The sequence below is a fragment of the Eumetopias jubatus genome, unplaced genomic scaffold (genome assembly GCF_037043125.1).
Source record: "Eumetopias jubatus isolate StellerSeaLion01/CBP00866 unplaced genomic scaffold, mEumJub1_p1.0 scaffold_14, whole genome shotgun sequence".
NCBI classification, from domain to species: Eukaryota; Metazoa; Chordata; class Mammalia; order Carnivora; family Otariidae; genus Eumetopias; species Eumetopias jubatus.
The window spans coordinates 58,386,507-58,413,057 of NW_028274820.1; the positions used below are offsets into that span (position 1 = coordinate 58,386,507).

The 26,551-nt window shown below is 41.5% G+C and overlaps 1 protein-coding gene across 1 annotated transcript; it reads right to left on the reverse strand.

The window, feature by feature from the left end:
* Positions 1-22,996: 22,996 nt before the first annotated feature.
* Positions 22,997-24,101, reverse strand: LOC114221199 (uncharacterized). Its single transcript, XM_088018414.1, has one exon. The coding sequence runs from the start codon at positions 24,028-24,030 to the stop codon at positions 23,113-23,115; it is 918 nt and encodes a 305-aa protein (XP_087874540.1). The 5' UTR covers positions 24,031-24,101; the 3' UTR covers positions 22,997-23,112.
* Between the last annotated feature and the right edge of the window lie 2,450 nt (positions 24,102-26,551).

Sequence of the window (26,551 nt, forward strand, 5' to 3'; positions counted from 1 at the left end):
GGGATTTTTTTCCCCTCTTTTTTTCGCCAGTTTTGCCTTTGATATTTTTAAAATAAGCAAGCAGCGTCTTGTTATTCTAACCTGAGCAGAATAATTTAGTTCTTTACAAAGTGTGTGCCTTTTCAATATCTTTTTTTTGTTTTATCTTTGTTTTGAAGGATTCCACTCTAAAATGTGGAATGTGCTCTTCAAATAATAATTTGCTTTTTTTAGGAGATTTTATTTATTTATTTATTTGACAGAGAGAGCAGGAGAACACAAGCAGAGGGAGAAGTAGGCTCCCCACTGAGCAGGGAGCCCGATGCGGGGCTCGATGCCAGGACCCTGAGACCATGACCTGGGCCGAAGGCAGATGCTTAACTGACTGAGCCACCCAGGTGCCCCAATTTGCTTTAATAAAAAGAAAATTTGAGACTTTTAGTAGTTTAGGAAGGACCTAGCCTAATCCACTAGCCTGATTTTTCCACTAGCTTGAACACATCTTCACTGGGAAGGAAATTTGCTGCTTAAGCCTACACTGATACGGTTTTTGGAGGATGTTTTAAGTACAACTGTTTTCCCATTTCAAACAGGAGTAAGGGCAGATGGCTAACTAATAAAAATGAGTGTCATCACAAATGTGGACTTTTCTAGATGCTTTTTCATCCCTGGTGGAAAGAGATGATAAGGGGGCTACTTGAGATGTACACGTGAATGGGTTGTGGTTTGTTTTTTTCTTTTGGTTAGGGGTCATGTGTCTTCTGTGCTCCTGAGTACTACTGCTAGGAGTTTCTTGAAGGCCCACAGCAGCCATGCAGTTGCTGTTCTGAGCAGAAGCTGGCCCTTGTGTTAACACACTGGCACTTGGACTTTATTCTTCTCTGTTAGCAGTCCTTTGGCTTTGGCCATACTACCTGCCTCTCTGTTGTAGGTCTGAGCTCATGTGGGTACCTCATACCAATGGGTGCCTGTATCCCTTAGATTACAGTGGCTGGATTCCATTACTGAGGAGGGGTTTACACTTTCCTTCAATGCTGGTTTTATTGGACCCTAAAAAGGATGTGTCCATGACATAGCCAGGAATGACACCATTGCATTTCTGCTGGTTAAACTCAACCAATTCCAAGCAAACAAACAGAAAAACTCTCAGTCAAATGGTTGTCTTTGGAGGAGCACTCAAAACATACTTTTAAATCTATAGTGACTTGGAGTATAAATTTAATTAAAGGAGAAGATTTTCTGGCAATCTTCTGATTCTAAGAGGTGAGATCTAGACAGAAAATTCTGTACTTACTTGAGGTTAAATTAGCTAAATAAATGTTAATACCTAAAGGATTTAATTTTATACCGGGTTTGTACCAGATGAGTTTAAGAAATCAGGTATTTACCCTTTAAGAAACAATAATAAAGAAAACAGACAAAGCTGGTAAAGGTTTTAGAACATACTTAGATGTACAAGCAGCCATACCATCTCTAGGGACAATAACCTGTTGTAAACACAGGCTTGAATGACCCAGAGCAGTTTATGATGGTGGGCTTTGGCTGATGAGCCCTGTTGGAGCCCTCTCTGATTCATCAATAAGAGTAGCTGATGATCCATGATCTAGAAGCATCCAGCTAGAAGATTGATGTGGATCTTTCAGTGGATACTACCTCTGTCCCTGCCCCATTCCCCAATATCTAGGTCAAGAGCAGGGGAACTGCTTTTCCTACGTTCCCATATTCTTTGGGTTGATTTGTTTGTTTAAATTTACCACTTCAAAACTTCCCTTAATGATTATCTTAACCCGATCTAACCTGGACAAAAATAACCGAGGAGGAGGAGCCCAGAATCCTGGCCACGGTGAGAGATGAAATAGGGAGAAATCACTGTGGGCTTACCTTGGACTTCCCTGCCCCTTGAACAGTTTCCTAGTCTTGTAAATGTTTTGTAGTTGGGGCTTTTCATATTGGCACAGCTGCAAAACTAGCTCTCCTTTACCTGATATATTACTCAGAGCTCCTTGGTTGCATGTAACTGAAATATCTATTGTGTTTAAACAAAATGGAGAATTTATCATGAGGATATGGGGATATCTTATGAATGGGGTTGGGTCCTATAGAACATCTGGAGCCTAGGAGTCAAATCACCATTGGGACTTTGTCCTTGATTTTCATTTCTTCTCTCAATGCATCAGTTTCATTATTCCTTCCTACTGCTGTCTTGATTTTTCTACCTCTCAGCCCATTTGTTAATACCTTCTGAGTTTACATATCCTCAGTTTCAGCAACCTCATGAGAATCTGCTTTATCTCAGTTCCAGATTCAAAATAACCAGGGGAGGATTCTGATTGGCCCAGTCTAGATAAGGAGCCCCACCCTGAACCAATCATTTATGGCCAGAGGTGGGTCACATTGCACTAACATTGAAAATCCTATTGCAAACCTGTGAAAGCATTGGGGGTAAGTGTTGCTACTGGGAAGACAATGAAGAAGTGTCTAATACAGTTGGATAGATAGAGCACGAGGAAGAATCTGGACTCTTCTCTTCCTGAATCCAGTTCCCCAGGCGGAGGAAAACTGCTTCCCACGCCGGTGAAAAACTTAAGTTCTAAGTTGAAGTTAAGAGGACCACTTGACCATTCTATTGTGAGTATGTCTCTGTTTTTCTTTAAAGATGCTGAGGAACTCTCTGTCCTAGCTCAGTGATACTAGTAGACAGTGTTTTCATCTGTGCCATCTGGGTCTTTGTTTTTGCAAGCAGGTGTTCTTGTGAGATATTTTTGTGGCTCATGTGGGGCTTTGATGGTAAAAACAAAACAAAACAAAACAAATTCGAGATCTTCCTTCCCCAGGGGCAGCCGAGGGCACAATTCCCAGCTATTTCTCCATATATCCATCAAAAGCAGTGCCAACTTTGAGAGCCTGTAAGATTCCCTTTCTCCCCTGGCAGGTAAGAGGCCTGGCTCAGGTGTTTCTCTTTGGCATTTGGAGGCGCTCCTGTTTCCACCATTATGCTCAGCACCAGATATGAAGCACTGTCCTGAGAATTTCAAGACCAGGTGGTTTGGTCCCTAAATGGTCCTAAACTCTTTTTAACTTGGGCCTCTTTCCTAAATGTTTTCACACCCTTTATTTTGCTGTGGTGATACTGGCTTGCTTCATTTCTTCCCACTGTGTTTACTAAGGTTGAGTGAGTTCTATGACCTGGAGTAGAGTGGTTCATTGCTTTTTGAGCAAGCAAGTTTATTTTTCTATTAAGTTGGTAGACTTGCCATTCTCTGTCTGACACTTGGGTACTCTTTGGAAACACTCCAAAATTCCCTTTCCTTAAATAATGGACTTTCCTTAATAGATTGGTAAGTGTTTATTTTGGAGATAGTAAAAATAAGACTCTTGTGTATAATTCCAAATATAAGCATATATTCTTTTGATAATTAGCTTCATTACTTCCTGTCATTTTTTTTGACAATATTTACCCTAAATTAGAAGTAGTAATAATGGGACATCCTAGTTCAGTCCTACAAATATATCTGTCTACAATAAAATGTTTGCTTCAGTGACAGAAAGTATTTTAGAAGTGTTCATTAAAACAATTTGAAAACTGTGTATCCATTATTAATAACCCAAGACAGGAATTACATGTTACGTGACTCATGTAACCAATAAGGAAGCTGCCATTTCCATAATTATAAAGAATTCATACCACATCCATTTTATTATTCTGTATCATTTGACCCATTTATGGCTCATTTTGAAAGAGTAAGATTAAAAAATTTATAAAGTTTTTTGAATGAAAAATCTGCCAGGTAATTTTTCCCTTCCAACTGCTTAGAGTAGGTGCTCTCTATCTAAGAGCCTGGACCATTTAGTTCTAACCCCTCTCCTTAACTACACTAGTAAAGGAAGTTTGGGATGCTCTGGGTTATGTCGATCTTTCTCCTTCACCTCCCCCACCCCAAGCCTTCTGAGGGATAAATTGTGAAAAAAGTTGGAGTCCAGGAGGATGACTTGGGTTAGCCCCATTCTGGAACAAATGAAAACTGTGGGGTGAAGGGTGGCTAGTCAGTGTCCACATGCTCTCTGTTCAGCTGCCCGCAGTTTCTGAATGGCCCATTTGGGAGAAAAGTTGAGCAAATGCTCAGCAGGGCTGGCTGAGTCATCAGCCCCGAAAGTTCCTTCAAAATGTTGGTTACTGATCGCTGCTACCCCTCTGCTTTTATTCTTACTATCCTTTAGAGTTAACTGTGGGGTGGAAGGGAGATGAGAGGGATGCAGGCTGGGAGGGAGGAGAGCATCACTGGAAGCTGGTAGAAGATGAACTTTCTAGTTTCAAGGTTTTCTTTTGGGCATGGAAGAGAGAATCAGGCCTAGTGAGTGATTCTGGGCCCGTTATACTTTTCCTTTACCCCCACCCCAAATCTCAAAAGTAGTTGAATTCGGAGCTTATTGTAATTAGGGTCAAGGAGACCCCCAGATCTTTGTCACACCTGAGAACCTGGGGCAGCACTGTTCTTAATACACGGTAAATTAGTACCACGAGACTCCAACTCCTCTCCCACATGGTCCGATTTCATCACCCTCTTTCCCTTTGGTCAGGTCTGTGAACAACAGTTGCTGAAGTGATTTTGATGAGATATGACATTTGCAGACTGTGGCCACCGACCAAAGAATCTGAGCTACGGTATCCAACATTTTACAGGCTACAAAATATAAGCGGGCCAGCATTTATTGCTTGTCCTAGCAGCTCGAGCCAAGTTTCCTAAGCCTACAGAGCAGACTTCTTGCTGCTGCTAATTTTACTATCAGCAAACAAAAGGGAAGTAGGAAATAATGCGGAACAGCTGAAGGAGAGCATTTGTGGGAGTGGTACAGACTCAGGTGATCTGAAGAGAGAGTGACTTTCTTTTTTCTAAAACCAAAAGGGACTCAATTTGCAGAGAAATAAACGGAAGAAAAGATGTAATGTAGAAAAAGTTATAAGCAGAGATTCTGCACTGGTCTCCCAGGATGGCAGTGATTTTCATATTAAGGCAGCCACCAAGGGAAATGTTAAAAACTCTCTAGGAAAATTTCCAATGTGGTGGATAGAACTTTAATATTAATATAGGATTCATCATGATAATGTAAGTCATAGATCTAAAGCTCCCTTCGTCCATTGGATCAGTCCCTTTCCAGCCTATTATACAGGTAGTAAGTACATGCTTTAAATAGTGTCATGTCACAGGCCTGGAGTCTTTCTTTATCTGCAGTTTCTGAAGTTCTGGTCACAGAAATAGTGACCCCATGAATCATTCATCTTTTACTATGTTATCTAGACCATCTGCATTTCCCCCATTTTTATTAATATTTAGTACTTCTTAAAATATACTTAATTATACTTTTTTTTTCACAAACACAAAGAGCATAATTCAACACACACATGCAGTGAGTGTGAAGGGAAGATCTGATAGTTAATCCATTTGTTGGTCATTATACAAAGAGGAAAAGTGATTTCTGGGTTGCTATTTGGTTATCTCAGACATAATTACCGATCAAATGCATATGTATTGCTCAGTCATTTTACTCTGGCTTTTCTGGTCTTCTTTGAACACTGAAACCAAACAAAATGGTGGCGTAGCCTCTCTAGAATTCTAAGATAACGACAACCTTCAGGAATGAGAATGATTGTAGTGTTAATGGCAATAATAATGTTAAGACTTGTCTGCTGCTTTTTCCAACAGGGATTTGAACATTCACTGGTGGAGCATTCAATCACCCTTTCTTAGTCTAAAACACACATGAAAATAAATCCACGAGTACAGACCATGAATATAGATGTAAAGTCTGTACACGGACAAGTAGACCCTCAAGTTCTATAAAGAAAAGGGGACTTTCCTTAAGCCTGGGAATTACTGCATATTCTGTCCCTCCCTTCTAGATTCCTGTAATGCTCACTGATTCCACTCCACCCCCGTTTTATACCCATGGAGTAACCAATGTTCACACTTGGGTGTATCATTTCATGTATTTTGTTGGCATAAAATTTGAGGGTGTAAAGTTTCTGAGAAGTCCTGCTGTAAAGGAAAATTTCATGTTGTAGAATCCAGCAATTCCTAAACTTTCTTTGACCATGGAATCCTTTTTTTTTTCCTCTCCCAAATACAATCTATAAACACATTGAGAAATGCTGGCCTAATGGAGGTATTCATAAACTTGGCCTCTTCTATTTTCAGGTTTTGATTTTCATTGGAAACTCTGCAATGAACTCCCAACTTCTCCCTAAGTCCTGGCTCAGGTGTCACTTCCTCTGTGAAGGTTTTCCCACTTGCCCTAGAATAGATATGTAATTGTTCCCTTTTGCCCCCTACCTCCCTGCAGCATTTTTTTGTGTGGAAAATCTACGTTGATGTTTAGATCATGAGCTATTTATTTATTTTTTATTTTCCCCTTCCAATCTACAATATCCTCTATTTTAAGGAGTGTGGTTTTTTTCCTTTTTTTTTTTTTTTTTTTTGTTCTCAGTGCCCTGTGGAGTGCCTGGATCCTTGTAAGAGTTCAACAAATATCTGGTGACGGAACGAATGAACAAGTAGAGTCTGGGAACTTAAGCAGAAACATTATCTTTCTGGTGTGTTGATATGTGATTAATGAATGAACCCTTTTGAGTTAAGTACTTTTTCTATTACAGTGACTCATTTCCATACAGTTGATTGGATTGAGACTGACTCAGATGTGAAATGGTTAATCATTTAGTCTGCCAAAAATACAAGATTGACTGTTACTCAGTCTGTTATCCCCTTGTGGTATGGGTGGTATATATAAAACATAGTATATGTATATATATAAGACATGGGTGGTATATATAAAAAATTCTAGCACCCAGTCATAACAGAGACATTTTTCTTTTCTATTCACAATCAGTCCATAACTCAGAATTTCCCAATTTTTAACTGCTAAGGGAAAAAATGGAATTTATAGACCTTTTCACCTTTCATTAAAAACCTAGCCTTATAGATTTAAAGAATTATAGATTTGACTATATTATGCCTGAGCCTTTTTATTTGTAATATATACTTAAAATATTTTTTTCCCTGATACACTCTAGGTTTCAGGCTTACAAATTTTATTGTGGTTTAGGCATGTTTTCCTCCCATTTTTCCTTCCTTCATTTTCCCCTCATTTTTAAAAAGATGTTAATAGGATGAAGATAGTAATCTCCCTCTCTGGCTGCACCCCACTCCAGTTGTACACCCATGGAGTGACCAATGTTAACACTTTAGTGTATCACTTCATGTATTCGGTTGGCATAAATTTTGCGGGGAGGCCGAGGATAGACGATACATAACCTAGAATAACTGCGGCCAGGATAGAGGTTAGAGGCTACCTTTATAACATTCTCTTCTACATTTCCTTGTTCTCTTTTGAAGATGGTTCACAAAGCTGCAAACTAGGGCATTAAGAAGAATTAATATGCCTAAGAAACTTCATTATGTTTCTGTCATGGAGACTAGGCTGGCCAATAAGCTAGGGTTAAGTCAGCTCATTCTGTGATGTTGTCCAAATGCAAAAAAGAGGCAGCACACCTGATTGGAAGAGGAGGAGGAAAAGAGGTTGTTAGACTGGGGTCAGGAATGTCCACTATCTGTCCTCACTGCCCATCCCTTAATTTTTTTTAGCAATGAAGGTTACCGCTGCAGATAATTGACACTCATGGGTTCCCCTGGCACCATGGAAAGGCCTAAAACTAAAGCAAAAGCAATGACAGTAGTTGGGGCATAGGAGAGGGGAGGGAGGAGAGGAAGACAGAGATAGAGGAAGGGGACAGTGAGACTGATGTAATGAGAAAAGCACTTGATTTGGAAAGCAGATTTCAAAAAGCACTCTATTTAGAAGACACTCAATTAGAAAATTCTAGTTTCTGGCTTCTGCATAACCTTGGGCAATTACCTAGTTCATAGTTTCTTCACAGGACAGGTTTGTGGATTGCCGGATGATCACTCAGGACTCTTTACCTCTAAAAGTCGATGTTGATGATATGAGATAGAGAATTTGAGAGAGTTGGAGAGAAGAAAGAGATATGTGTGTATGTGATTGATAAGGGTCACCCAAGTCAGGTGCCCTGGAACTTGTCTGCTCGGGAGCAATTCCTGCTTCTGTAAATCTGGGGGACAGTTGATTAAATCTCGAAGTTTCTGTTCATTAGCTGGGGTGGAGACGAGAATCTGGCTAATAGAGAAAGCTGTTGTATAGGCTGTTTTATATATAACCCCTGCCAGGAAGCCAAAAGATGGTGGGCAGTAGATAGAGTCCTCGTTAACCAGATAATTCTCGTACCTGCAGGTTTATCCCAGGAAACCAAGCATGAACATGGTGGCTGGATCCTCAAACTTTCATCTTTAGTTGGGTTAATTTTTGACAGAGCACAAAATTCTTGGCTAAGAACCAAAGGCTCTTGGGAACCAATCCCTGTAGCAGGCATTCGTCTCAAGACTGTTTGAAGGCCCAAACAAAGAGAATGAGTTTCACATTTTCATGAAATTCTCTCCTTGTCTGACTTCCAAAGGTGCTTTAGAAACAGAGCTCAGACTTGGACCCTTGACCATCAGAGTTCTCCCCGTGGGCCATTTCAGGGTAAGCTGGGGGACAGTCAGCTATGGAATGTTAGGAGCAGAGAGAATACATTTCCAGGGCTGTAGGTTGTTAGTTGATTTCCCAGAAAGTAGTTCTGGGAAGCCATTCTGACTTTTACATATGGCATATCTGAAAAAGGGGTGATTCCACAATTGCAACATTTTTTTGTTTTATGTGCCTCTGAAGGAGAGAGATGTTTTGTCCTCCATCAAGTCTTAAAAAATATTTATCCTGGCATCTTCCCATTTTTCTTTTCACATGGGAACTCTGATATTTTTAAGACTGGTTGTGAAATCATTCCTAGGTATGCACATTATATGGAGATCTTAGAAAAACTTTTAAGGAAAATGAGTATAAGATGGTATTTCTTTTATGTACCAGACATTACAAACCATTCTTTTGTTGGGCTTTTCTTGATGAGCAAGATGTAATAAAATGATGTATATTCTCACCCTGTGGCAGATACCCTTTATCTAGTGGGACAGAATATTGAAAGCAGCATGGAAGATTAAAAAAAGGGGGGGCATTTGAAAAAATGTCCTCATGATAGCATCGTGAAAGCAATGCTATCTTCTAGTTAAATAAAGCATGAACAATAATTTTGGGTTAGGTAAGTTCTTCAATTATGCATTTGATTTTGGTAATAAAAGACACATGTTTTTCAATAATGTTTGGAATTTAAATACACTCTTCCTTTTTCCCAGTCTTCAGGAGAGTACTTACCAATGCAAAAGCTACCTCAAACCCATTCTTGTCCATTAAAAATTAAATGCTTTTACAGTAAATTATTAAAAGAGCTAGGTTGGCTGCAAATCATCAAAGGTACCATAAACCATTATGCAAGCAAGCGAGAAGTCTGATTAAATCTAAGGGATCAGAAGGCATATACATCCCTCGATATCCATCGCAAATTCTAAACTACAAAAGCAACTATAAAATGCTCCATTAAGTGACTTTTAAAAACTCTTTCAGGATTTTCAAAATTCAACAGTAACGTGCCTTTTCAATTAAGTATGAACTAAAAACCTTTACTGCAAAGCACAGATAAACCACTCTTTAGAGGTTATTTCCACTTTCTTTAAACCTGCAGTAATATTAGCCTCATTTTTCCAACTGATATCACTCACTTAATGGAATTGAGGCATTGTAACAGAGTTTACCAAAAAACTAGTTATTAATTAAGTCCTGTTTCCCCAAAGTGTCTTTGTTATCTTTTGATTATACTGGAAAAGAAAATGATGGGTCCTGAATGTTGCAAAATCGCACTGAACATGTTGGAAGGACTTAAATAAGGCGTGTTTAAAGATAAAAAAGATAACTCGTGGTTTTAGTTTAAATGAGATAATATGTAGCAAATATAGGATGCCTAGCTTAGTGCCTGGCACATAGGAGACACTCAATAAATAGAGGCTTTTCTTGTTGTTAGGTCCATTTTTCATTTGAAAAACTCAGGCTCCACCAAAGCTAACTTGTCCAGTGCTCCCTGGACGGTGTGAGCTCAGCACTGGTTGATTTTGAAGCCCATGCTCTTTTCTCTGTCGGTGTTATGACCTTCTTAGTCTCTGCCCATGCAGGCAACTATCTGGCCACTCGTGTATGCATAGATTGGTCTATTGAAACAACTCCTTGACAAATAAAAAGATATAGGAGAAAGAAAAACATTAACATTGAGGTAACATTTGGCCAAATTGTGATAATTGTGGAGAAGGGGAACAACAGCCAGAACAAGCATTTATAGTTGGGTTTTAGAGCAGGGTCTGCTCCCAAGTCTCCCGCCCATTGTTCCCATCTGCCAAGTGTGGTGAGAAGAACTAATTCTGCAGCTTCGCTGGGATTGGTTTGGGTGGCTAATAAATCTGAATGACTAGGTGAAAAGCAGACATTGAGGGCCAAATGAAAGTCAGGTGATTTCATTTGTCAGTGGTTCTCAAACCCTAGTGTAGATCTAAATCCCTTGGAAGGCTTATGAAAACACAGATGGAATGGGGCAACCCCAGAGTTTCTGCTTCTGTTGGTCTGGGGTGGGTCCCAAGATTTTGTGTTTCTAACTAGCTGGCAGGTGATGTCAATGCTGCAGATCAAAGGCCCTCACTTGAGAACCACTGATTTAGGTTATCTTAAATGAGCTACGTTGTCACTGCAACACTGTGAGGTAGATGTTATTAGCCCCATTTTATAGATGAGAAAACAGGGGAGTGGTGAGTTTGGGAAACTTGTCAGAATAATGATTTGAATCCCGGTTAAAGAGAAGCTGAGATATTGCCTTCAAAGAATCTTCAGATTTTCTGGATCACTATGATAGGTGACAGAAATGCAAGACTATGGCTGTTTATTCCTACTCTCCTATCACCCTCCAGAGGCAAGGATGTCATCAGAATGAGACAAAAACTATCACGGATACATGCCCAGCACTGAAAGGTCTACAGATGACAATGAAAACTGAAGCCATTCTTTCCGAGATCCTTGAGCACTATAGATGGAGAAACTGAGGTATGGCAATGTTTAATGATTTGTTTGATTATACATAGTGTATGAGTGGCAGCATTGGGATATCAGATGTCCTGAAACCCAATCAAGGTTTAATTATAAGAGGAAAAATATGGAGCTTCTGTTTGTCATCTTGATTGCTATCTGCTGTGTCCGCCCTCCCAAAAGTGACTGAATGCAGAGGCAGCATAATGAGAAGGGATAGGTACTAACACAGGACCCAGAATTCATTTATATATCCTATATTTATTGACTATCTTTCACATGCTTGGCACTTATAGGTGCTGGGGACAAAGGGGTAAACAAGATAGGTGAAATGCTTGTTTTTGCATTTTAAAAACAGTGAGACAATCCATGAAGTAAAAAAAATAAAAGGCGGGCCCTGGAAATTTAAGGCATAATAAATATTATGAAGAAAATTAAAGCCAGATAATGTCAGAGAAAATGACTACAGACTCAGGAATTTATAAGCATGGGTTTAATAGTTTACTAAAAATGCAGAAAGAAATGTGGATGATTGACTACCAGTCAGAGGTTGGGACTATCATACTGCAGTTCTCAACATTTCAGTTTTGTGGGTTCTCTTTTATCCATGAGTATAACCCAAGATTTCCCTTCCAGACTTCTCCAGAAATTATTTTAGAATCCTCAGATGAGGGAGGTTCTTGTACTCACAGGTGAACAAACTTTGAAATGCATACCTTGCAATGTGTTTCAAAGACAAGGGCAACAATCATAGAAATAATTGATTCAAGCAACAATTATCAATGGATGGTCCAGCTAGTGTGTATGCACATTTTTTTCCAACTTTGACTTGACTGATATCACAGTGGAAGCTTGAAGTCAGCCATGAGGTAGTATTTAAGTCAGGAAATTGGCAAATGATACAATGCAGATCTCTGAAAATTACTACTTTCCCCCCAGAGGGCTGGTTGTTATTGGGAAAAACTCCTCCATAAGTTTCTCATGCTTCTGTACATCTTGTGGGTATACCAAGAATGTAAGGCCCTGGCCTCTCTTTACCCAGGCTATTTCTCAGGTTTGTATCTGCAATGAGCAATTTTGAAGATTAAGGTAATGTTTCCCTCTGGGACAAAAGGTAGACTTGCTTACTGCTTGCTATAAAATTGGTAGATTCTTGAAGATAAGTGTTTCTTTCCTACAGTGCAACACACCGCATATGTAGGCATCCATTTGGGTCATCCATGTTGTCCCCATGGGACCTGGGGACAAGGGGAATCAATGTGAGCATGCCGGTGCTCGTGGTGCTTACTGTGTTGTGAGTAACCAAGTCCGTGGTCTGTGATACAAGCGTCTTGTGTTTTCTATAACCATCCATGAAACAGCAACAGGCTAACTTCATAGCTTATAAAACTAGGGTAAAATCAAATTGCAATTTGGACGGTCTGTGGGGTAAGGATGGGGTACTAACAGAGATCTGACTTTCTGGAAGAAGAAGGTTTCATGAACCCAGTTCAGAGAGATGAGAAAACTTCCTTCAATCTGGTAGTGAGTATTCTTGCCCAGGTGTGGGGAGGAGGGGTGTGTCTGGGAGGTGGAGGTGGAGGAAGGGTTTCCTACTGTCCTGTTAACGAACACAAGTTGAATTAATGCTTACAGCCTAAGCAACAAGAAGGGGGACTAAACAAGCTACCCAAATGGTGCTTGATTGTTGTTTATTCTTTCCTCTTTGCGGGCAGAGGAAGGGATGTTATCATAACTCCATGGCCCTAGCTGAAAGGCAGTATGTCTGTGGTTACTGAGCCAGGAGTCCCCCCAAACCAAACAATTGGTGTCAGCAATGAGGACCTTGTTATTTCAATAGAACTTTGGGTGAACCAAAAACATTGGTTTGGCTGAATTGAAAGCACTGGTTAAGTCATAAGCAGGAGGCCACTCAGAAAGAAAAGTGAACCCAACACCTTGCCTAACAGCACAGAGACACCGCACTCATCTATCTGCGCCTTTTCACAGCTCAGCTTGGTTGATGAGAAGATGGGGCGCCAGGCACAGGGGTCATCAAAGCCCCTCAGAACAGCTGGGTGGAACTGTCGTGGCATATGTTCAGGGGCAGAAAGGAAAAGGATCCTGGGTCCTGGTGCTTGCTGGACAGCAGAAGTGTCTGAGGGAGGAAGTCGTGCTGTGCTTAGGCTCTGATCCTAGGGTGAGGGGTTGAAAGGGGAGAAAAGGCCTAGCAATCAACTTCCCTTTCTGCTGCCCCTGCCATCCTACCATAGCCTAGATTCTCCTACTACCCTTTACTTCCCACCTACCCATCTGGGAAATAGTATGATTGGGAATCTTGTGTAGGCTCTGATGTGCATCAGGTTAGACTTCTTGGTGCCTGAATTCAACTTAGGGGATTTGGGCACAGTTCAAAGTGGGGAAGGGAAGCTCTGTGGCCTACTGCGTGGGGCTTCTGGGCCACTTCACTATACTATTATTGTGGTTTCCACTGCTGAATGCATAATTGGCAATGCTGTTTTATACGCTTGTACTGTAAATGCCCATAAACATCAGGGAATTTTCCTACTCGGGGACTACCACATGGACTGTCCTCTCCTGGCTGGTTCAACAGAAACAATATATAAACCTAGATGGAGAAAGAGATATCTCAGCTTTAGTTAAGGGCGTAATGATTGCTAGAGTATTGGGAGGCCCCTTTTTCGTACGATAGACCACCTTTCCGACGGCCACCAATTGGTGTCTCCCCCCACCCCCCTTTTTTAAGGTAGCTGATAATCTCCTACTAAGCTCTTGTTGAAACTGAAAGCCTCGTCAATGGAGGCCTCGTGACTCTCAGGCTGGGTATACCCATTTGGGGATGAGTCAAAATGGACTCAAGAAAACAAGAATGGGAAGGGTCTAATAAGTCCGTCTTGTCAAATGGAAATGGTGTATTTAAGAGTGTAGGTCGAGTGGCATCTGAGTTTTACATGAAAAAGTGGCAGTCATCTCTTTGGGAGAAACTTTATCCCAATTTTATCCCGCATTCCACTGGGGCATCTTCACCAAATAATATAAGTTCATATTGCCAGGAACTGGACAAATGGAAATTGTGTGCTCTCTGAAAAGATGCAATGGGAGGAACACAACATATATAAGATTCTTGTCAAAAATATATAACTGAATCTAATCTTGAAGAAACATAAGATAAACCTAAATGGAGAGACATACTACAAAATAACTGGCCTGTATTCTTTCAGATGCCAAGGTCATAAAAGATAAAGACATACTGAAAAAAAAAAAAAGACATACTGAGGAATTGTCCTATATTAAAGAAGATTCAAGGAGACTCATGATCCTAGAATAGATCTGAGTAGCACAGATATTTTTTTCTAGACTAGATGAGTAGTACAAATGTTTTTCTCTTTTGCTATAAAAGACATTATTAGGATAATTGATGGCAATTTTATTTAATTATCAAATAATTTTATTAGATCTGTATATTACATAGTAGCTGCATATCAATATTACTTTTCTAGGTTTTAATAACTGTACTGTTGTTATATAAGAACATGTCCTTGTTTTTTTGATAGAAATGTACTCAAGTATACGTGTCTGTAACTCTCTCCCACACAGTTCAGAGGGAACACACACACCCCTCCCCGCACCACACACACACAGAGAATAATCAATAAATGTGTTAAAGCATTAACATTTGGTGAATCTGAATCCAGAGTATATGGGGATTATTTGTGCTATTATTGGAACTTCTCTAAAAGTTTGAAGCTATTTCAAAATGAAAAAGTTAAAAAAGAAATGAGGAATCCTAACTGATAAGGTGAAATAGCCACTGAAAGATTTAGACATAATTTAAAAAGAAAGGTGGCCACAGTGTTCCTGGTCTTTTTCAGGGGAGTAGGACTTTGAAGGAATAAAACATTAAGAATATTCTTATTCTTTGTGTTTTTAACTTTTAGAATATTTGACAAAGAGTTGTTTTGATTATGGAGGGGCCGATTTTATCCTTCGTTGTGGGAAGGAGGATGTTAGAGGCTTTACCTGGGATGGTTGAACAAAGGCTCCTTGACCTGAGAAAGGATGAGCAGATAGCTTTGCATGGATGTGGGGGCAGTGACAAACTAAAGGAGCCAAGGGGCCCCTTGGTGTGCTCAAGACTCTGCAAGAAGACCACTGAGGCTGGAAGACTTACATGCTATTCCTGATTCTAATAGCTTGACTTTGAGCAAGTCATTTTACCAATTGTGATGTTACTTTCCGAATTTCTAGTGTAACCCACTCTATCAGTACATTATAGTTCCTGATGAATATATTGACTGAATGAGTGGATGAATAAATTAATCTGAAACGAAGGCAAGATATGATATCTCTAAAGACTCTATAGCTCTAAAACTTTAGATTCATGTAATATTTATTGAATGTTTGCAGAATGCCTGCCATGGTGTCAAATGTTTTAAGTTGGAAGAAGACGGCATGAAAGAGGCATGGTTCCTGCTTTTGCTATGTTTATAATCCGGTGAAACAGACATCCAGAAAAAGTGATGCAAAATTTACACAGGAGTCAACTCTCTCCTCTGTTTTTAATAGATATATTTGTCCTTTTGGCGTAAGTTAGTGTGCATTATTCTAGATTTCAGATGTGTGTAGGAAGATTCAGAACAAAAATACACTTCTACCTGCTTTATAGGTGAGGAGATCAAATTCTACATTTCTTCAACGTAGGCAAACTTTTTAGCTGAACCATTGTGGGCTGGGTGGCTCTAGGAAAGAATTGTCTCTGCAGTGAGAGAGCATTTAGTTCTTTTCTCACCAGGCCTGCAAAATCCTACTACTAATCACCTATAGAAGGCTACTGTGTTCTAGGTGCTGGGCTTGGCATTTCTATTACAACCCTCTCAACCATGCTGCGAGACCGACATAATTAGGTAGAGATTAAAAATTCCTTTTTTGGGGGCACCTGGGGGTTCAGTCGGTTAAGCCTCTGCCTTCAGCTCAGGTCATGATCACAGGGTGCTGGGATCAGCCCCACATGGGGCTCCTTGCTGTGCGGGGAGCGCGCTTCTCCCTCTCCACCACGCTTGTACTCTCCCACTGTCTCTCCTTCTCTCTCAAATAAATAAATAAAATCTTTTTTAAAAAATTCTTTTTTCAAAGATGTTAAGATTCTTGCCCAAGTTTCAGAGGTAGTAAGAAGCAAATTCAAGATTCAAACCTAGGTTTTTCTGATGCCACTGCACACACCTTTTCCATTGTGCAGTGCTTCTTAGGTTATTTTATTTTATTTTTATTTTTTTAAAGATTTTATTTATTTATTTGAAAGAGAGAGAATGAGAGACAGCATGAGAGGGGGGAGGGTCAGGGGAGAAGCAGACTCCCTGCTGAGCAGGGAGCCCGATGTGGGACTTGATCCCGGGACTCCAGGATCATGACCTGAGCCGAAGGCAGTTGCTTAACCAACTGAGCCACCCAGGCGCCCGCTTCTTAGGTAATTTTAAATGTTCCTTCCGGTTCAGGCCCCTTATTGCTCAATGATTCTGTGGCTCTCAGAATAAGGCTTCCATGGTCAGCCTGCAGCAGCAGATATGAACTTATGGTAGGTGGTAGGGAAGTGGGTTGACCCGTGTGTGAGATGATTTCCCATGAGTCATTGACTCCCATTTCAGACAGTGCTTCAGTCCCACAAGTGTCGAGCGCTGTGCCGTGTTGGGATAGAGCGAAAGCAGATCCTACAATACAGTGGCTGAAGGAACAAAGAACTTTATTCTCATTCCCAAAGTGGCCCAGCATGGGTAGGTGGGCCTATTTGCTCTGTGCAGTCATTCAGCGTTCCTTCCACCTTGTCTCTTCCTACCCGGTAGGGGCACTGTCCTCTACATGATTGAAGCTCGTTTGCAGGCAAGTCCATGTTCCAGTTCTTGAGAAAGTGCTAGAGCACCTGTGCAACGTTTTAAGGCTTAGCGGTGAAGGGGCACACGTCACTCCCACCTCATATTCCCAACGGGGAGAAGCGAGTCACCGGACCATGCTTAGTTGCCCAGGAGAGAGTTCAGAGGGTGGGGGGTTGGCTATTTGCTTAGCTAAAGCTCTATTAATGTGGAAGAAGAGTGGAATCGATTTTGGTGAACAGCTATAAATCTTTGTCATGAGTACCTTGTGTAAATCTCTGTCATAATATTTGTAGCATAGTTTTATTTATTTATCTTCCCCCACTAGCCTGGGAGCCCACGGATGACCAAGGTCTGTGCTTTCACTTCTGAACCCTCAGTACCTAGCTCACTGCCCCTCGCAGATGAAGCACTCATTCTATTTTTGTTGAAGAATGAATAAGGCAAGTTAAGAGTGTGGGTTTGGGGGAGTAAGACAAGGGCAAAGATGAGCGATACTTTCATTACCTAGTTCAGAAAGCAAAGCTGAGCCTACCTAGGGCACTGCACACCGAGTGTGTATAAGGCATTTGATGAAAAGCTTTGCCATGAGAAGAATGAAGTAATTCAGCTGAAAGCCAAATAAAGGCAAAATTTAAATGTGACACTCTGCAGCTCAGCTCAGAAGAAACAATTGCCCGATTGTCACCAGGTGACCTCACTTTTCTCTGTAGTCATCAGCCTGGGAAGATATAAAACAGGTGAACCTGTGCGTTTACACAACTTTTAAACAGAGGTAGAGGATGTAAAAGTAGTTTAGGGGCACCTGGGTGGCTCAGTCTTTAAGCGTCTGCCTTTGGCTCAGGTCATGATCTCGGAATCCTGGGATCAAGCCCCGCATCAGGCTCCCTACTCAGCGGGAAGCCTCCTTTCCCTCTCCCACTCCCCCTGCTTGTGTTCCCTCTCTCGCTGAATCTCTGTCAAATAAATAAATCTTTAAAAAAAAAGTAGTTTCAAAAAAAGTAGTTTTGAAACATATGCAAGGAGCCGCATATACAAAACCTGATTTCCCAACCACAGGGTGAGATCTGAGCAGGGGCCAGGGACCTTCGTTCTTTTGTAGACCCTGCACTCCTTATAGAAGGAGGGTTTCCAGCTGGACTAAGTCAGCAGAACCAAGCAGGGCTACCTATCTTGGGGTCCTGGAGACAACAACAGATGGCAGATAGGCAAAGCAAATTAGTCAAGCCACCAAATGTTCTCAGATTTGGTTTTCAAATTCACGAGGCTATTTATACATGGCCACTGTCATTACTGTGCATCATATTTATTTGACAGCATTGTCCAGCCCTTAGATTTCTCTCCCTGGCTCAAACTAAAGAACATGTGCATTGTATTTCAATGAGCACTTCCCCAAATTCAAGGGAATTCTGAGGCTAAAGAACCCAGTATGCCAGCAATTCATGTGCAAAGGCTATCCATGGGGGGCTGTTTCAGTGTTCTAACGTAGCCTAAAGAGCAAAGGCTTCAGCTCAGTCTTTTTGAAACACAGGTTTTGGAAAAATTCATTGACCGTGTTACAAGGAGCCCTGTTGGGATTCTTGTCCATCTTTCATGACTTTTAAGATCTCTTTCCACAGTCCCTGTGAAAACCTGGCTTATTACGGAGCAGACCATGTAACAGTCTAACCCCCCATCCATCTCCCCCTCTCTGTGGTCCTACTCCTCCCCATGAAAGGCTTTGGATAGTGAGTAGGCAGCCACTTGTCAACATGGTACCAAACTCCAGAGACAGCACTCGTCTACATGGATAAGCGTAGGGTATGGGGTCTGCTCATACTGCATCTGGCTGTGTTGTGTCGTTCCTACAGGATATTTTTAGGATTAAAAAAAAAAAAAGCTTTCTGGGAAGAGCTGTCTAGAGGGCAATTTGTTATAGGCAGGAAGATAAGGAGACTGGGTAAAAATAGGGGATGGGGGCAGGCATGATGGACACATCTTTAAGCACTATAATAATGTTCCAGAGACATGTTATGGTGTTTGGATATAGTGACCTCAAGGCAGTGTGGCATACTGCGCTGAGAGTTAGAAGATCCAGGTTCTGGACCTATTTCTACTACTATTTCCTGTCACCTCTCTGGGGCAGTTTCCTTCTTGTAAGATGAGAGGGTAGGACTACTTTGTTGATCCTTAATGGGCCACATCCACATGACGTGGCAGGTCTAAGCCAAAATTCATGAGGATGGAGAAGGACAAAAAAGATGAGCTGCAGGCAGGGTCAACTCTGGGAACCTCATTTTCACTAATCAAAGGATGTATTTGACACAGACTTGGCTGGGAAAACCTTAATCAGAATTTTTTGTTTGCTATCAGGAGAGTGAAAACCAGGAAAACAGTTGCCATGATATCTTTGAACCAGGGCTGGTCTTGAGATGAATTATAATACATTATTTTGTTTATATACCACTTTTCAGTTTATAAAGTACTTTTAAGTCTTCTCTTTGGGAGACAAATGGGGATTATTAATTCATTTTAGAGACAAAGTTGTGTAGATTCTGAGACCTACTAGCAAAAGTAGACAGGTTAGACCTAATGATGTAATTTAGAAGGCCAAGGCTCTCCTCATCTGTCCCAGAAAAATGTCCTTTGACACTGACAAAGTGCAAGAAGTACCCATTCATAAACCCTTTTTAGCATGGATTAGTGATCAGACCAAACTGGTTAGCTGTCATCTAATGAATGGCAAAATCCTGGGAAAGTCAAGCAGAGACGAGATAACATTTTGTTGGAGGGAAAGGTCTAGATGCTCATATAGTGCTCACGTGAGTAAATTAAGTCCGGGTTGGAGCTTCAAGGGAGACCAGGGGCAGTAGGAGTGCACTGAGAAACCTTCAGGGCTGTGGCATCAAGAGGGCTGCTTTGAGGAGGTAGGTACAGGGGCAGAGGTGGGTTTGTAATGCATGGAATTTTGATACCTTTAGTTATTCCATGGTTTTGTCCAAAGTAGGCCCTGCCTGGAATACTGCATTTAGCACAATGAAGGAAAACAGAGTAAATACTTGGAAGGGAGGTTCTTAAATGTTAGCGTGGATAAGAATGGCTGCAACTGCTCCTTATACATCTATCTTCCAAGGCTCTACCCGTGGGATTCTGAAAGTATAGGTCTGGGATGCTGGCCTAGGAACCTGCATTTCAAATGATCATGCCAGATGATTCTGATTCAGTGGATTGACAGATTACACTTAGGTAAATACTCTTCTGGATTTTCATGCAAATGGACATGTGGTGTAATATCAGAGTGGTATTTAGGTCTTCCCTTACCTGTGGGTATTTTGCACACCATTGAGTTTTTGCTCCTGGGAGGGAGCAGGGCCGGCCAAATCTAGAGGCAATGGGCGGATGCTCTATGGCATTTTTACAGCTGCTATGAAAGAGGGGTTTTCCCACCACAATCCCGTGCTCCGTCCTTGGATTGGGGGTGCTATGGGGAGATCCTTCTGCGTTTCCTCAACAAAGATACAGCTTAACTAACTTGTCACACTTTCTGCCCCTGAGGCAGATCATGAAGTGGTTAGGGGGCTTCTTGGTGTGACTGGAAGGGAGTGGAAGCTAGAGAGTAAACAGGGAAAGTGAGCAGGAACCCAAGCCTCCGATACATCCATTAGAAAATGGAAAGAGCCAGCCAACTTTGAGTTATGGGGCCATAATTCCATCTCAGGATTCTGGCAATAGCATGAGCCGTGTGAATTCTTTATTGTTAGTTTATGAACACTTCCCCCTCCCCAGCCCACCCCACCTCCTGCCTTGGAAGATTAATGGCTCTGTAAATTACATTGTATTAAAATATATGCATTATATCTCAACATGAGGCTTTCATATGGGTCTGAAAAATGCCCTCAACTTACATCTCCTTGGGTGACATGTCTTGCTCTGTGCAGTAATGCAGTTTCAGTTTTGTTAAATAAAAAGGGACTTCCAGACTGACATAAGCTCCACAAAAGACTGTGGGCCTTGAGTCAGACCATTCTGGGCTGGGAAACAGCAAATGCAAAAGCATGAAGGCAAGAAGCAGATGGACATTGGAGGACACCCAGGAAGAGAAAAGTGGCTAGAAGTAGAGAACTTGAATAGGTTGAGACTATTTGTGTGTGTGTGTGTGTGTGTGTGTGTGTGTGTGTGTGTGTGTGTGTGTCTGAGAGAGAGAGCGAGAGTGAGATCCTGAATGTACAAGGTGTTTAGACTTTGAAGGCAATATACCTTTGAAGAGTCATACCTTTGAAGATCTATTTGAAGAAATACAGCTTTGAAGGTTTCTGTGTAGGAAGGTGGTATGATGAAAATGATATCCAGGATGGATTGGTTGCTCAGGATGGTCCTAGGGATGACAGGCTGGTTGGAATAGGGCCCTGATGGGAATGAGGAGCTTCATCTTGTGGTCACATTTGCATGATGACATTGTTTTGGATTACTTCTCTCGTGTGTGCTTGGGTGGCTTGCTGATTTGCTGGTGGACATGATGGGTAAGTTGCCCTTCTGCTTTTCTTTGAAGAAGGCAGAGGAACCCACTTTAGTGTCTTCCTGCCTCCGTTTCTCTATGAAGCTGCACTTATGTCCAGATTTCTTAGTTTTCATACAAACATATTACATTCATATCATAATCCAGGGACAGGGTCAAGGCCAGTGAAACCTGTGTTTCCTGATTGCTCATTCAGTATGTACTGAGCTCTCTAGACGTCATGGTATCACCCCTTAAGGTGATTATTACTTAATTATTTATTGAAACCATATTGTCTAAATTTCTTAAATCAGAATCCAAATTCTCTCCTCAGACAGAAGGTCTGCATCAGTTTCAGCCCTCATGAATGGGCTGCTAAATATTAATACTGTGGAAGGCTCTGGAAGGCAAGGAGGAAGGAAGAAGTAGATAGGAAGAAAAAGAAAGACAAAAGGAAAGAGAACAAGAGTGAAAGGGGGAAGGGGACAGAGGGGAGAGAGGCAGTAAAAAGCAGCTCAAAGGTAGGATGGTGGTCAAAAGGCATGGGTTGCTATAGATACTCTTCCGCTGAGGTAGAGAAAGAGGCTCCAGGGAAATCAGGAGCAGCCTCTTGCTTTCACCACGTGGGGGCAGACTCTGCTTGTAGGAAAGGGACTCGGAAGGGAGAACAACTTTGCAAGGCTGCCAGGTGAAAGCCATCCTCCTGGTTCAGAGAGGATTCAGTATTGACCTAATCAGTCACTCCCTGTGGCCCTTGGGGTCCCTCTATAGCTACAGCCCTATCTCTGGGCACAGTACCTGGGCAATTAAAGAGAAAAAAATCTAACTTTGCTTAAACTCAGATTTTCACATAATGTGGAATATAGAATTACAGTTAAACGGGTACTACAAATAACAAAACGCTTTGACATCTCCCCTTACTATCTGAAATGTACAGTTACCCAAGCTTTTATGCAACACTCTCTTTTCTGTATGTCTTTCTCTTTACTGCAGGGTTATTGCATATACAATATATGTGCATTACTATTCTGGGCATTTCAAAATGTGGGAAAGGCTCTTCATTTCTTCCAGCTTCTTCTCAATCTTTGCTTCTGTTACATTTTCAATGCAGGGTGGTGGAGTGCAGGGGAATGTGTATGTCAGTTTCCAATAATAATAATAATAATAATAATAAACAATAATTTACAAACTCGGAGCCTTTGTGTTAAAACATACTTAGCACAAATATTTTTGTTTGGAGAATGGTTGGAACCAACCAAATTACTGCAGCGAGTTCTGTGGTACTTAAAAAGCAATTGTCGCATGCATCTGATTGCCTCTGAACGTAATGCGACTAGCATAGTGATAGCAGAGTGAAGTGTGGACTGAGGCATTAAAGGGGAAGTACTTCATCCGCCTAAGTTGTTAAGTATTATTATCCAGATAACTGCATTCCAATGTCCATGCTGTGTTCCTTCTGGTAGGATTTGCCCTTTCTTGAACCATATAGATCAAGGTAATTCCAGTGAGTTTGTACAGTTTTCTAGAACAGACTAAGTAACCAATTAAAGAAAGAATCTCTTTTTTTTGTTTTGGTGTTATAAACACTTTATGTTCAAGTATGAATAGCATTTCCAATAACAGAACATGAAAAGATTGATCCTGTATCTACAAAATTTGTTTCTGCTCCAATAAATGCTAGAAAGGCAAGGAATGTCATGATCTACACACCAGCCTGTGAGACTCTGGTGTTTACACGGGGCAATCGTAGACGTGAATTTCCTGGTCACCACCCACGGACACAATTTTTGAGCCATTTCCATTGTATTTTACTCCCCAGACCTGATCCTGGTGGTCGAAGAGGGTGTGGACACACGTTCTTGTTCCAACATCCCAAACTTTCACACTTTTGTCAGATGAACTGGAAACGAAGTGAGTGTCGTCGGGACAAAAGGCAACATTCAACACCCACGATGCGTGGCCACTCAGCGTGCCGGCCAGACTGGCATGTTGTACGTCATAGATCTTGATGTAGCCATCATCTGAAGCAGTGACAAGGAGCTGGGAATCCGGGGAGAAGGGCAGGGAGCGCATGGGCATAGCGTGGCCTTCCGGCGTGTGCAGGAGTTTTCCAGTTGCAATATCAAAAATACTGATGATCCCGTCTATGGCTCCACTGGCCAGATACTTCCCGTCAGGGCTATTTGCAATACTAAGAATGAATTTTCCTCTTGTGTCCAAAGAATATTCCTTTTTCCCACTTTCCACACCAAAAATGTGTACTTTTCCCACATGAGTTCCTGGGGCCAGATACTGGGAATCGGGGGAAAAGGCCAAAGTCCAGGCATCCACAGGTCCTGTATCTATAAACTTTATCTGTTTGCCGTTTTCCAAGTCCCAGAGACGAATATGAGCATCAAGAGAACTGGAGGCAGCAATGGGCAGGGTGTGGCTGATGTCCACGGACACCACACCCAGTTGGTGTCCCTCCAGACTCCACTGTAGGTCCAGCCTCTCATCAGACCATTTCCAGACCTTCAGCAGGTCATCCAGGGATCCCGTGACCACTGTCTCAGAGTTTCCTTTCTTGTTTGTCCCCCAGGCAACTGACCAAATGGCATCATCATGGGCTTGCTCTTGTTTGAAGAGAATACTGTACTGGTTGGTCATGTCCTTAACCGAAGATGGAGGCTATAGGCCAGACGGTTCGCTGTCCTGCCGGCTGCACGGCCGCCGCACTTGTGACGCGAGGCCAAAGAAAGAATCTCTTAAAAATAAAAATTTTCTCTTTGAAATCGTGATTGGGCCTCTGAGATAAAGAATCCCATTTACAAGTTTAAAAAGAGTAGTAAGAACTTTCTACTATCTCCTGGTTGAGTAAGCGCTGATGAAAATGCAACTTCGCTCTTCTAAAAAAAAATTAAAAAAGTAAAGGTATAGCAAATTGATCAAACAGTTGTGGGGAGTTTGGCTCCATTAGTCTCGTGCTTTTCAGTATGGCCCCAACTGGCAATAAGATCCAGTTTATATGAGTATGTGAGGTGACAGTTTTATTCAAATTGTCTGTTAAATTTGGTGGCATAAGAAGAAATGAAGCAAAGCCACTGTTCTGTAGCAAAATCTTGTCTCACAATCTCCTCATCCCCAAGTATAATGAGAAGAGCGTTACCTCCCTTTAAGATTTACATAACTTTTTATGAAACACCACCACACTAATTTAGTCAATGGCCCTTTTAACATAATCCATTATAAGTGGCTGGGAGAAGATTATTTCTGGATGTGGTTTCTGTTCTTCTATTTTGTGAGCTGCGTGCTGATGTTATGAAGCCCTTGCTAGAAAAAAAAAAAAGGTCTTCCAAAATGATTTCTTGTTCTTAAAAAACAGGAGAACTGACTATAAAAAATGATTTACTATTGATCTCTGTCCTTACAGCAGTGGGAAGTTGGGAGAGGATCAAACATCCTCTCCAATTTGGTCACCACCTGCTTGGTTTATTAGTGTTTTAACCCTGACACATCTTCACTGGGGCTATTTGTACCTTGCAGAAATGTGATTCAAAGTTTTCTGGACTACAGATCACAGAGAGGGTTTTATAATGAAGAAACATAGGGACATCTGGAATTTTCTCTGAAAGCTGGTGTGCTCTCTTATCTGAAAACCAAAGGCTTTGACTCAAACTTTCAGATTCCCTCTCCAGATTAATTAGGGTAGGTAAAGAAAGTCTGACGGATACAGCAAGGCTGACAAAACTTGTGAGGTCTGTTTTTTTGCAACTAAGAGAAGTGCCAGGACTTCGGCTTTCTCTTATTTGGATCTATCCCCTGAGAGCCTTGTTTGTTTTTAGTACCTAATTTTATTGTTCATTCTTACTAACCTTCAAATCTCGGTGCATTTTTAGAAAAAAGTAAACCAAAAGTAATTACTTGGGGAACACAAAGGCCATATCTATATATGAGATCAAACATTTCCAACCTTGTCTTGCTATTTACCTCTAAATAACTACTCTTTTTTCTAGTGCTTTCTACTTGTTTTCATGACTAACAAACAGCAGGGAATGTCTTCAGGCTAATTATACAGGACCATTTTGGGATCCCGCAGGGAGCAGGATGAAGTAGAGCTCTATCTCTGCTTGAGTTTTAGGGGAAACTAAACCCCAAGGGAGGTCAGGCCTACGCTGACTTCTCAGATGACAGGTAATTGTGGTATAGGCGTCCTTCCCCTCCACTAAGCAGGACGACCCTGAATATCCAGAGAATGACTGCTGGCCATCCTATGGACTGCTGGCCATCCTATGGTGGCTTAAAGTGGTCTAGTATTGTCATATAACCAGCCCCTTCCCTGCCCTCATCCAGAGCGTTGAGTGTGGGTGTGAAAAGGATGAGAAACAAAAAGGAGCAGAAAAGATAACATCAGTGACCAAAAATAAAGACTTCCCTTCTCTTTTGAAAAACAAATCTCAGCATAAAATCTGGTAGTCACATTGAGAATTGTGAGAATTTCTCAGTAGATCCAGTGTTCTGCCCATACTGCAAACCTAGCCTCAGGCAGCTGCCAAGCCCCGTGTGCTCTTAGAGCTGTGCACACTGGCCTTTAAGAGAAAAGGACTCTTTGGATTGCAAATACCCAATTCTAACTTCTTTTAAAAGGAATTTCAGAGGTAGCCTCTTGCTTCAGGGATCAAATGATGTTACTGAGTCTCTGACCCTCTCTGCATCTGTCACTTGTACTTGTTTCTGCCTAGTCATTCTGTAGCTAGGTAAGTAGTATGGCTGCCACATGCCCGAGACCTATAATAAGCTACCTTAGGGAGCCCGAAGCCTAGGGAAGGAACGTGAAGTCAGGTCTGGGTCATGTGCCCACACTGGACCAGGGGTGGATGAGGCTAGCTCCACTCAAACCACAGGGAATGGGCTTTCTGCCAGAAAGATAGGTTTTACTACCAGAAGCATATGGGGAAGTAATTCTGGACACACAAAACCCAAAAATGTCCAGTATGCAGTCCTTATCTATACACACAAAGAGTGCCACAGATCCAGGATCAGTACTATATTGCCATTGTCTAATAGTGTGGGTTTTGTCTCTTAGGGAAACTGTGTCACTGCTTTCTCTTCTTTTTGTGCTCCCTTGGGTCCAGTCTGAACGTGTACCTTGACTTCTGCCAATGGCCTTTGGTCTCTGCCTCTGCCCCCA